Below are 13,059 nucleotides of genomic sequence, written 5' to 3'. Positions count from 1 at the left end.
ACAGCTGTTTGTTGAATGGGTCACTGACAGTGTGGTATGCTGTTCCTGGTATAAAAAGTCTTGGGAAGCATGAGTTGAATTCTGGTTCTGTCACTTACCAGAGGTTCAACCTCTCTGAACCTCAGTTTTCTCATCTGTAACATGGAAACCTACCTCAAATGAATTCTTGGTGAAGAGTAAATGAGAGGAGGTCCAGTTGCCATTTTCTCATTCTTTCCTGCCCACCTGTTCAAATCTATTAAATGATCTCCCAAGCCAATAGGATTGCAATGAATGTTTCCATTTACTTTGGATTATATGTCATTACAAATATTAACAAATAAGACTTAAAAAGGACACCTTTGGGTAGGTCAGACGAAAGTACAAAAATTGTGTGTGGGGCTGCAGTTGAAGGACGTTTTCTGCAGCCATCACATGGTAGCAAAATAGTGTTAAGCAGTGCACGAGAGTCTGTGTCGAGGACAGCCAGAGTCCATGCATCAAGAGGTGCTCAGTTGGGAAGGAACAAAGACTGGACATGCACGGGCCGGGAGGTGCAGTTCCTCGCTCTCACCCCTAGAGGTCAGGAAGTTACCGCTTCAGGGTTGGAAGACTGGCCCGTCCGGGATTGGCTAGTGCTGGCGTTGGGTGGGGTGGAGGCTAGGAAGGGAGGTGGTGGAGGTGGATGCAGCGCAGTGGGAGACCCCCCTGGTTACTGACACCTGACTTTGAAATGACATTTTTTTTTCTTTTTTGGTGTCAATTTCCCATCTTCGTATATCTGATGGATCAGAGGAAAGATGCCAGTTTGGGGTCAAAGGTAGAGCTCTGCAGCTTCTCAAAGAGCTTTCTTTAACAGAGATACAATCTGCAAGTGGTCTAGAACAGCGCCAGGGTTCTGGTGAAGGGTTTGTCATTCTCTGGGGGCCCTCCTGCACAAGGGCCCCACCCTTCACTTGGGATGGCTGTGCTCCTAGAAGCCTTGCCTCCTGTGGTCGGCTGGGACCATCTTTGAGGGCCAAACCTACCTACCCTTGCACAGCCTGGGGCAGTAGAGGGCCCTGGACTGGGTGCTGAGAGTCCTGGTTCTTGTCCCAGCTGAGCCTATGTATCTGATAAGGAAGTTATACTAGGTGGACTCACAGCCCTTTCTAGCTTTGCCTTTCAGCATTTCCGTGTTTTCACAGAGGCTGTGAGTCTGCTCTCTGAATAAGGCCCTCCAAAAGACAAAGTTAAGACGATACCCAGAGCTCACCCAGACACACGGGTTGTGAAGATTCATTAAGACAGTGCACAAAGCCTTCTTAAAGATGGGAAAACCAAGGTTCGATGACCAGCCAAGCTTGCCAGGTACTGTGTGGAGGCTGGAGTCCCGAGTTCCCTGCAAACGGGAGAGGGCTGATGGGCACTTGGTGGGATTCACATCATCACCCCAGGCCTCAGATGGTGGTGTGCTTTGTGTTTGCAGCAGGTCCGACCCCTGTGAGCCCTGCAGCTACCGTTGGTGTGTGTGGGCAGTGGGCAGGGGAGAGCCCTAGGCTGGCAGCTAGCAGGAACTCATGTGTGAGCCCAGCATCCTACTCCCCCTGAAGTGTGGTGTCCAGAGCACTGGGCTAGGGGTGGGATAGGGGCCGTGGAGCCTGGTCTGCCCCAGCTGTGGTAGGGCTGCAAGGCCTTTCCCTCTCTGGGTTCCCTCTCCCATCAAGTGCAGTGATAGACTGAACACAGAAATTCCTTGGTTATGCATTTTTTCCATCCAGAATCCCTGAAGGCCCCTTGGTAAGCAGGGAAAGTCTGGGGCTTCAGACTCGGGCCCTCATCCTTCAACGCCTCTTTGGAGACCCTAACTCAGGGTACAGACAGGCCACAGGCAGGGTGTCTTCCTCTTAGCTTTCCTGTACTGTTGCCCAGTATTCCTGAGAGGGCAACCATCTGGGGTCCCCCCACTACAAGTCCCAAGGCCGGGAAGAGGGGGGCAGAGGAAGAGTAATGGATGTGGACAGGAGGAATTTTTGCTTCTTTTCATGCAAAACAAGGGGCCCTTTTCTGTTCTGATTACAGCTAATCTGATGCTGGGACGAACGAGAGGCAGGGTCCATCCTCCAGGTTCCTCAGGAGGAGAAAGAGATCAAAGGTGGGCAAATTGAGTCTGAGGATTGAGCTTGACCCTGCCCCAGCATCAGTTTCACCACAGGGCTTCCGTCATTTCCCCCACAGCTAGGAGCCCAGGCTGGCCTGGCCACCAGGGATGGGGAGGGAGCAGGGCTGGGCACCATCGTGCCTGGGCCCCAATCCTCATACACCCTTCCCCCAGAGAAACCTGTGAGTCCCTCACGGTGCCCCTGGCCCAACCACCATTCTCTCCCCTCCAGGTCTTTGCAGACCATCCCCACTGCCTGCACTGCCCTCCCTTTTGGCTGCCTGACACTCCACTACCCTTGAAGGCCTTGCTGCAGCATGACCTTCTCTAGGAAGCCCTCCCAGCAGAGTCCATAGCACCCACAGGTAGGCCAGGCTGGCCACAGCATTGCTCACTCCCCACTGTAATGGTTCATTTCCAGCTCCCCGATTAGATGGGAAACTCCCTGAGGGCAGGCCCTGGGTTTCAGCCATTCCCAGAGGCTTGTGAAATAATTGAGGGAAGTATTTGCCAAGTGCCTATGTTCATTAGGAGTTCTGGGAAATTCACTAGACTCCTGGCTCTCAGGTTATCCTTTTCCCATCTGCCCAGTAATGCCAGAGATGAACGGATGTAGTCAGAGTCCTGTCCCCAATCTCCTCCCCAACGCCCTCTTCCTAGTGTCTGCCTCAGGAGTTCTCACTGGACCCACCAAGGTGCCCCTGCACGCCTGTTCTCTTAGCCCTGGTCCCCTGTGCCTTACTGCTGACCATGAGTAGGGTGCTTCCTCCTGGACAGCCCCAGCCCCATCCCTGGGGTAGGTGCTGAGGCCAAGCTCCTCTCTGCCTATCTCTGGCCTTGTCAGGCCCCAGGGGTTGAAAGCAGGTGGGGCCCTCTGCCCTGTTGTCCCTCGAGGTGGCTGGGTCCTCCATGGCCTCCAAGAAGGGGCTGCAGTGGTTCTATGTCCGAGCAGGTGTCCTGGATCTCCCCCATCGTGGGGGCCGAGGCCCTTGGTGGCAGCTGAGGAAGCCCAGGGCCAGGCCTGTGTTGGGCCAAGTGACAGGCAAGGTTGGGTGCGGTGGCAGGTGGGGGCCGGTCAGTCGCTGAGCACCGCCCCAGGGAGTTCGTTGGTGAGCGTGTGCCAGCGTTCGATCCGCTTGTCCTTGTTCTTCAGGCAGTCAAACCAGTGCTTTAGGCGCTCGCCCTTGGCATTGATGCCCAGAACAACACCGCCTGCAGGAGGGAATTTCAGGGGGCAGCCAGGGGCCTGGGGCAGGTGCTCTCACGATCCCATCCCTCTGGAACCAGTGCCCCCCTCCCCTTCCCAGGTTCCATGACCCAAGGCTGGACTTTGCACCTTGCCCACGGGGCTCTAAGGGTGGACAGTGTTCTTCCTGCCATGCCACTCTCTTGGCCCTCAAGATCAGGGCCCGGGCCCCTGCCCTTCCTCTACCCAGTACCAAGGGAGGGAGACAAAAAAGAGCCAAAAGGGCCAGGGCAGCTCTACTGTGTGCAGCCACCAAGCCCACAGGGATTCAGGGCTACAAGGGCTCAGAGTCCAGCCCGAGGAGTGGACCATCACCCCTTTCACGCCAGCTCCACCACAGACCCCTGTGTGACCCTCCCGGCCTGTCTCTTCCTCTGCCACACGGAGCTGGGCTGGATAATGCATGAAGCTCCTCGTGTGGGGGCAGGCGGTCTGTGAACCCAGATTGCTCCAAGCCATTTCCTCTTACCAATGAAATCATTGGATTTTCCAATGTCGTAATCCCAAACGGTGACCTCCAGGGTCTTCTTGGCCAGGTCCCCATGCTTAATCTCATAACAGAACTCCTGGTGGCCAGAAGGGGAGAGTCAGGGCTAATGCCACATGGCCAAGAGCGCCCTGAGGTATGGGGAGGGGATGAACCGAGGGAGGGATGGGTGAATGGAAGGTGGTCAGTGCCTGGTGGTGGACAATGGTGGATTCTCATCCATCTTGTCCATGTATGCCCGAGTGCCTGGCCGGGGTCCTCAGGGCCCCCTTCACTCCAACCCACCTGCTCCTTTGACACTGAAGCCTCTCTCTCAAGATTCTCAGGGCCTCCTGTTGCCAGATCAACTCACGTTTGCCAGTCTTGGTGTCCTTGACTTCTCTTGGGTCTGGCTATGCTGACCACTGGCTTCCATGGTGCTCTGCTCTCTGGTGCCCCCCTCGCTCTCTGGACACCGCCTCCCCCCCCCCCCCCCCCCCCCGCATTGCTCAGGCTCTGCCTGAGGCCCCTGTGCTCCTCACCCTTCTCTCCTCGCCATGATCACGTCTCCCTCAGAGCTTCTCCATCTCCCTCACACTTCCTGCTCCACTTTTTTAAAAAAATATATATTTTATTGACTTTTTTAGAGAGGAAGGGAGAGGGATAGAGAGTTAGAAACATCCATGAGAGAGAAACATCCATCAGCTGCCTCCTGCACACCCCCTACTGGGAATGTGCCCTCAACCAAGGTACCTGCTCTTGACCGGAATCGAACCTGGGACTCTACAGTCCACAGGCCGACGCCCTAGCCACTGAGCCAAGCTGGTCAGGGCACCCGCTCCACTTTCAATTCCACATCCATTGTAGCCACAATCCTGTCAATTCCACCCTCTGAAAATCTTTCTAGGCTGCTCCCTCCCCATGTGCATCACTTCGGCCTGGTTCAGCCTGGCCGGAGCCTCTCCCCTGAGCCCCAGAGCTGGGGGCTCTCCTGTAAGCGCCCCCCCACCCCCCCGTGACCCTTGAGAACCCAGTCCCTCCCAGGTGGAGAGGGAGAGGACCTCCTGCGGCTTCACCCGCCCCTGGTACCTCGTTGAACTCCGGGTTCAGGGTCTTCTTCTTGACTGCTGTCTTATGTTTGGATTTCTTGTCCACATCTGGCTTCAGATATCTGGAATTACAACCGATGGATAGGCAGGCGGGGGTGGGGAGAAGCTGTGGGTACAGATGGAGCCAGCAGGGCTTGGAGAGGAGCACTTTGTCCCTGGAGAGATACTCAAGGCCTCCCCATTCATCCTAATCCTCAGAGTCTCCAGCACTGCTCTGTGGCTAAGCTGGGCGGTCAGCTACAGCGGAAGCAGCACGGGGCTCCCTCTGCACCTGGAGCCTCTATCCCTCCAGGAGAGAGGATGTTCCTTGTGTCTGCAAGTATAATGTTCACAAAGCTCACATGCCTCACCAGGAAAATATTTTTAGCAGAGTCAATGCCTTGTTAGTTTTTTTTTTTTAAGAATAGCAGATTTGTTGAGCTATAATCCACATACTATAAACTTCATCATTCTAAAGTGTAAAATAGCGGTCTTTGGTATATTCCTAGAGCTGTGCAGCCATTGCTGCGACCTTGCTGGAGCTCTGAGAAGGAAAGGCCTTTGGGCAGCAGCAACAATGCTTCCTAAGGGAGAGGGCAGCTGGGCTGTGAACCAGCTTCTCCATGGACATGAGCTCCTTAGACTCTGGGGCCTTCATCTGAGGCTCAGGGGGCAGAGGGAGCTGCTCAGCACAGGACTGGGGTTCAGAAGCCGGGACAGGAAGCGCAGAACCTCCCCTTTACAGAACCTCTCACCCTGTTTCTATAGATAACTGAGGAACCATTGCTCTGCCCTTGCTGGAGGTACTCTGGGGGTGAGGACCACATCTATCTCACCCACCACCAGCTTCCTGGCACCCATCTCAGTGCCTGTCACTGGGCAGGTCAATGAACATCTGTTGAATGAATTACTGAATTCCTAGAAGTGAAACTACCCACCCAAAGCCACACACGTGTCAAGCTTCTTCCTTCACTTTGCCAAACTGACCTCCAGAAAGGCCATACAGTTGACATGCAGTGGCCCAGACAAAGTGGAGTTCCATCACCTTAAAATCAGCATCATGCAGAGTGAGAAGACTTTTGTTTCTTCCCTTAAATTTATAACAAGTTGGACAACTGTAACTCAATAAAGGATCCCCTGCTCAACACAAACATGCTTGAGAGATTCATGCCTCTGAAGGTGGGCATACTGGAGTGAGCAGGGAGGCGGGCAGGGGAAGGACAGGGATGGTAGCCACAGATGCAGTTTGGCGCCTACCACAGCTCCAGAGTGGGGCAGAAGCAGTGTTCTCCCAGGAAGAGGCATCCCTCTCCTCCCCCACTTCCCATCACAGCAGACCCTGGTAGAGGTGCTGGGAAGTCTTAAACAGCACAGCAGGGCCGACAGCCATTGCTGGCAGGGTCTGGGGCTGTGGAACATGAACTTGATTCCTCTCCTCTCCTGCCCGCCCCCATATGCGCGCTCTCTCTCTCTCTCTCTCTCTCTCTCTCTCTCTCTCTCTCCCCGTCCTGGCAGAGCCTGGTAGAGGCAGTGGAAATGCTTCCAAAACACAGTGGGGGCAGTGACCATGAGTAAAAGGGAGGTGGTGCTGGGAGCTCACAAAACCAGTCCACCACCCACCACATTCCCCCACCACAGTGGAGGTGACCCCCACCATCCCAGTGACTGTGCAGTATTTTCCTTAACCGGGCTAATGCTGCTCCACAGTGATTCCAGAGGCCCAAACAGTGCCGGTAACAGAAAACAAAACTTTAACACCATCTGCTGGGGACCAAAAGAAAGTACCCTACCTGCTGAATTGTTGAGAACAAAACAGTAGATAAGAAATGAGTTCACTACCCCAAATGGGTGGGCAGACAATCCAACAAATACCATGAGCAACCAAAGTACCGTGGGAACACAGAAAGAAAATAGTCTCCAAAAACCCCCTCAAAGTCCTGGAAGACTGACTTAAATGTCAGAGAATTTCAGGTTGCAGTTGTAAAGAACCTCAACGAGACACACGAGAACTCAGAAAGGCAGCTTAATGAGCTCAGATATAAAATCTGTGAACAAAAGGAGTACTTTACTAAAGAGATAGGAATTACAAAAAGAACCAAACTGAATTTCTGGAACTGCAAAATGCAGTAAATGAGATGAGGAAGGCGTTAGAGAGCACCGGAAATAGAGGAGGTCACTTGGAAGAGGGATCCGAAGATAGAAACCCAGAACTAAGTCAGGATGATAAGGAGAGAAAACTAAGTTTAAAAAATGAGTGAGCCCAGCTTATGTTGCTAAATTGGTTGAGCATCCTCCCATGCACCAAAAGGTCACCGGTTCGATTCCCAGTCAAGGCACATGCCTGGGTTGTGGGTTCAATCCCGTCAGGGTGTGTGCAGGAGGCAACCGATAGCTGTTTCTCACATTGATGTTTTTCACTCTCTCTTCCTCTTCCTTCCTCTCTCTAAAATTAATAAAAACATTTTAATCAATAGTATACAGAATTTTGAGTAAAATGACTAACAGCAGGAAATAGCAATTCTACTTCAGCATAGGATTTTAAATAATTAAAGGTTACAGGGGAAAAGGGGGCATTAAAAATAACCAGAATGGCTGCAATTTTGTAACAAATGTACAACATAACTTATAACAAAATCATAAAAATGGAGTTGCCATTAGGAGGACTATTGTATGTATGATACACTGTACACTAACCTAATGATAACCACAAAACAAAAACCCAGAGCTGAGATGTGAAACATAAATGAGAAAACAGGAACAAATCATAGAAAACTGCCAAACTAAAATAGCAGATGGAATCACAATGGAAAAGAAACAATGGAAATACAGAGCAACCAGAAAATAAAAGACAGCCCTGGCTGGTTTGGCTCAGTGGATAGAGTGTCGACCTGTGGACTGAAAGGTTCCAGGTTCAATTCCAGTCCAAGGGCACTTGCCTGGGTTGTGAGCTCGATCCCCACAAAGGGAGCATGCAGGAGGCAGCCAATCAATGATTCATCATTGATGTTTCTATCTCTCCTCTCTTTGTCTCTGAAATCAATAAAAATATATTTTAAAAAAAAGATAAAATGGCTAAAGCAAGTCCTCATGTATCAATATCACCCTAAATATAAATAGATTGAACTTACCAATCAAAGGACACAGAGTAGAGAGATGGGTTTAAAAGCAAGACCCAGCTACATGTTGCCTCCAGGAGACTCGGCTCCAAAGACAAACATAGGCTGACAGTGAAGGGCTGGAAGATGATCCTCTAAGCCAGCGGTTCTCAACCTGTGGTTCGCCAACCTGTGGTTTGCGACCCCTATCCCTGTGAAAGGGTCGTTCAACCCTCCAAAGGGGTCACGACCCACAGGTTGGCGACCCACAGGTTGAGAACCGCTGCTCTAAGCACATGGCATCTAGAGAAAAGGGTGTAGCAGTACTTCTATGAGACATAATAGGCTCCAAGATAAAAAACGTAACAGGAGACAAAGATGCACATTTTATAATGATAAAGGAGATAACTCATCAAGAAGATATAACACATCCTATCTAATAAAAGACGAAAAGGGTAATTAACTGTACCTCCAGTACGCTTCCCATTGGCTAATCAGCAAGATATGCAAATTAACTGTCAATGAAGATGGCGGCTGGCAGCTGCGCAGCTGAAGCGAGCAGGAGGGTTGCTTGCTCCAGTGATGGAGGAAGCCAAGGTTCCCCGCCTGTGGCGGCCTGCTCTAAGCTCTGAAAGCAACAGCTCCAAAAGCAACAAAGTTTCAATTATAGAAGCTAAACAAATCCCAGATACTTGCTTTCAGCCAGCCACGGCCTCAGAGCTGGGAGTGCCAGTGAAGGCAACAGAGTTTCAATTATAGAAGGTAAATAAATCCCAGAATAAAAAAAAAGGAGAGGCTGGGAGCTTTAGTTGCAGGCCAGCCTGAAAACGGCCCTCAGCCCCTCACCCAGGCTGGCCAGGCACCACAGGGGGGCCTCGCCCCAGCCACAAGCCAGGCTAATGGCTGCCAGTACAGCAGTGGTGGTGGGAGCCTCTCTCACCTCCTCAGCAGCACTAAGGATGTCCGACTGCAGCTTAGGCTTGCTCCCCGCTGGCAAGTGGACATCCCCCGAGGGCTCTCAGACTGCCAGAGGGATGTCTGATTGTCAGCTTAGGCCCAATCCCCCGGGGAGCAGGCCTAAGCCAGCAGGTGGTCATCCCCTGAGGGGTCCCAGACTGTGAGAGGGCACAGGCTGGGCTGAGGAACCCTCCCCACCGAGTGCACAAATTTTTGTGCACCGGGCCTCTAGTTACTATATATGCACCCAACCTGGGAGCACCAAGTTATATAAAGCAATTACTAACAGACCTAAAGGGAGAAACGAACAAAAATACAATTAAAGTAGGGGACACGAATACCCCATTGACAGCTATAAATAGATAATCTAAACAGAAAGTCAATAAGAAAATATCAGCATTAAATGACACATTAGACCAAATGTCTTAATTGATATTTATAGAGTGTTACATCCCAAACAACAGAATACACATTCTTCTTAAATGCAGACAGAACATTCTCAAGGATAGGCCACATGTTGAGGGCACAACACTAGTCTCAATAAATTTAAAAATGAAATCATACTAAGCATCTTTTCCAACCACAATACTGTGAAACTGAAAATTATCTACAAGAAGAAAGCTGGAAAAACTACAGATAATATAGAGATTAAACAACATGTTAGTGAACAACTATTGGGTCAAAGAAGAAATAAGAGGCCAAAAGATACATAGAGACAGATGAAAACACATTTGTAGGATACAGCAAAAGTGATACTGAGAGGGAAGTTTATAGCTTTGCAGGCCTATCTCAAGAAATGAAAAATCCCAACTGACAATATAATATTATACCATAAAGACCAAGAAAAAGAAGAATGAATGAAGCCCCTTTGTTCAGTAGGAAGGAAGGAAATAATAAAAACAGCAGAAATAAATGAAATAGAAAACAAAAAGAAGTATCACCAAGGAGAAAAAGAAAAATAAGTAAAATCAGAAATGAAAGAGAAGTTACAATGGACACCACAGAAATACAAAGGATTATAAAAGAACAATGTGGCCGGAACCGGTTTGGCTCAGTGGATAGAGCGTCGGCCTGCGGACTGAAAGGTCCCAGGTTCGATTCCGGTCAAGGGCATGTACCTGGGTTGCGGGCACATCCCCAGTAGGAGATGTGCAGGAGGCAGCTGATCGATGTTTCTCTCTCATCGATGTTTCTAACTCTCTATCTCTCTCCCTTCCTCTCTGTAAAAAATCAACAAAATATATTAAAAAAAAAGAACAATGTGAAAGGCTACATGCCTCCAAATTTGATTACCTGGAAGAAATGGACAAATTCTTATAAGTATACAAAGTTCCTAGACCTAATCATGAAAAGTGGAAGACCTAAATAGACTGGTCACTAGTGAGAATACTGAAACAGTAATCAAAAACCTCTCCCAAACCAAAAGTCCAGGACCAGATCACCTCACTGATGAATTCTACCCAATACTCAAAAATAAGATTTAAATCCAGTCCTTTCCAACCTCTTCCAAAAAACTGAGAAAGAGCGAATACTTTCCAACTCATTTCATGAGGCCAACCTTTAATACCAAAACCAGGCAACACACACAAAAAAAGAAAATCACAGGCCAATATCACTGATGGACACTGATACAAAATTCTAAACAAAATACTAGCAAATCAAATGCAATACATTAAAAAGGTCATACATCATGATCAAGTGGAGTTTATTCTAGGGATGCAAAGGTGGTCTAACATCCACAAACTATCAATTTAACTACATTAAAAGAAGATGAAAACCATTGAATCAAGTATCAATAATTTAAAAAACCATATGCTTATAATTGATGCAGAAAAAGCATTTAACAAGGTACAACATCCATTTGTGATAAAAAAAAATACTCATAAAATGGATAAGAAAAGTACCTCAACATAATATAGGCCATATATGACAAGCTCTCAGGCAACATCATACTTAATGGTGAAAAGCTGAAAACCTTTCCACCAATACCAGGAATGAGACAAGGATGCCCACTCTCAAACTGTTACTCAACGTAGTACTGGAAGTCCTAGAGCAATTAGGCAAGAGAAATAAAAAAAAGGCACCTAAATTAGGAATGAAGAAGTAGAACTGTCACTATGTGCAGACAACATGATTCTATTTATAGAAAATCCTAAAGACTCCACCAAAAAACTATTAGATATAATAAACAAATACAATAAAATGAAGAATACAAAATCAACATACAAAAGTTTGTTGCATTCCTCTATAACAAAATATTAGAAAAAGTGAAGAAAACAATCTTATTTACAATCAAAACAAAAAGAATAAAATACCTGAGAATAAATTTTATTTTATTTTTTTATATATTTTATTGATTTTTTTTTACAGAGAGGAGGGGAGAGGGATAGAGAGTTAGAAACATCCATGAGAGAGAAACATCAATCAGCTGCCTCCTGCACACCCCCCACTGGGGATGTGCCCGCAACCAAGGTACATGCCCCTGACTGGACTCGAACCTGGGACCCTTCAGTCCGCAGGCTGACGCTCTATCCACTGAGCCAAACCGGTTAGGGCGAGAATAAATTTTAAAAAGGAGGTGAAGGACCTTCTTTTTATACTGAAAATTATAAGACACCATTGAAAACAATTTAAGAAGACATAAAGAAATGGAAAAATATTCCATGTTCATGGATTGGAAGAATAGCATTATTATTATTTTTAAATATACTTTATACTTCAAATCTGTATGGAACCAAAAAAGCCCCTGAATAGCCAAAGCAATCTGAGAAAAAATAATAAAGCCAGAGATATCACACTCCCTGACTTCAATCTATTCTACAAAGCAACAGCAATCAAAACTATACTATTGGCAGAAAAATGGATAGACCAATGGAACAGAATTGAGATCCCAGAAATAGGCCACATATATGGGTAACTAATTTTTGACAAAGTAGCCAAAGGAAAGTCTCTTCAATAAATGGTGTTGGGAAAACTGGAAAGCCATATGCAAAAGAACGAAACTAGACTATATATGACACCATACACAAAAATTAATTCAAAATGGATTAAAGACTTGAACATATAAGTCCTGAAACAATAAAAGACATAGAATAAAGCATAGATACCAAACTTATGGACCTTGGTCTCAGAGGGGTTTTTGTGAAGTTGAGCCCAAAGACAAGGGAAGTAAAAGCAAAAATGAACAGGATTATGTCAAACTAAAAAGCTTCTGCATAGCAAAGAAACCATCAACAAAACAAAAAGGCAAGCAATTGAATGGGAGAAGATATTTGCAAATTATACCTCCAATAAGGGGCTAATCTCCAAGATATATAAGGAACTCATACAACTCAACAACAAAAACCAAACAATTGGATTAAAAAATGGGCAGAGGGCCTGGCCAGTGTGGCTCAGATGGTTGAGCGTTGTCCCATAAACCAGGAGGTCATGGTTCCATTCTAGGGTTGTGGGATCAATCCCCAGTACGGGATATGCAGGAGGCAGCCAATGGATGTTTCTCTCTCATGCATGTTTCTATCTCTCCCTCTCTTTCTCTCTGAAATAAAAAAAAAATGGGCAGAGGGCCTAAACAGACACTTCTCCAAGGAAGACATAGAGATATATTTTCATGCTCAACATCACTAATCATTAGGAAAATGAAAATCAGAACACAATGAGATACCACCTCACACCTGTCAGAATGGCGATTGTCAATAAGAACGTTTTGGGGAGTATGTAAAGAAAGGGGAGCCCTCGTACACTGCTGGTGGGAATGTAAATTGGCGCAGCTACTTTGGACAATAATATGGAGGTTCCTCAAAGAATTAAAGAATATTTCCACTTAAAAAAAAAAGAGAGAATAGAGCTATTATATGACTCAGCAATCCCTCTTTTGGGCATGTGCCAGAAAAATTTGAAAACATTTATTCATAAGGATAAAAATGCCCCTATGTTCACTGCAGCATCTATAATAATAAAAGTGTAATATGCTAATTAGACTGGATGTCCTTCTGGACAACCTTCCAGATGAAGCCGGGGCTGCGAGGGAATCCCGGGTCCCGGGTGCCAGAGGGAAGCCGGTGCTGGCAGCTGGAAGAAGGAAGGCA

The 13,059-nt window shown here is 47.5% G+C and overlaps 1 protein-coding gene across 1 annotated transcript in view; it reads right to left on the bottom strand.

Moving 5' to 3' along the window:
- Positions 1 to 259: 259 nt before the first annotated feature.
- The window catches only part of DOC2B (double C2-like domains, beta), a 55,549-nt gene continuing 42,749 nt past the window's right edge, over positions 260 to 13,059 (bottom strand). The window contains exons 7-9 of the mRNA XM_015566807.1: positions 4,921 to 5,002; positions 3,835 to 3,931; positions 260 to 3,331 (exon numbers count right to left, since the gene is read on the bottom strand). Of these exons, the coding sequence (XP_015422293.1) occupies positions 3,195 to 3,331; positions 3,835 to 3,931; positions 4,921 to 5,002 (316 nt within the window). The 3' untranslated portion in view covers positions 260 to 3,194. The remainder of the gene's footprint in view (positions 3,332 to 3,834; positions 3,932 to 4,920; positions 5,003 to 13,059) is intronic.

Source organism: Myotis davidii, unplaced genomic scaffold (assembly GCF_000327345.1).
Source record: "Myotis davidii unplaced genomic scaffold, ASM32734v1 scaffold363, whole genome shotgun sequence".
NCBI classification, from domain to species: Eukaryota; Metazoa; Chordata; class Mammalia; order Chiroptera; family Vespertilionidae; genus Myotis; species Myotis davidii.
The sequence above is the reverse complement of the archived record's forward strand: the minus strand, read 5'-3'. Positions and strand labels throughout refer to the sequence as shown.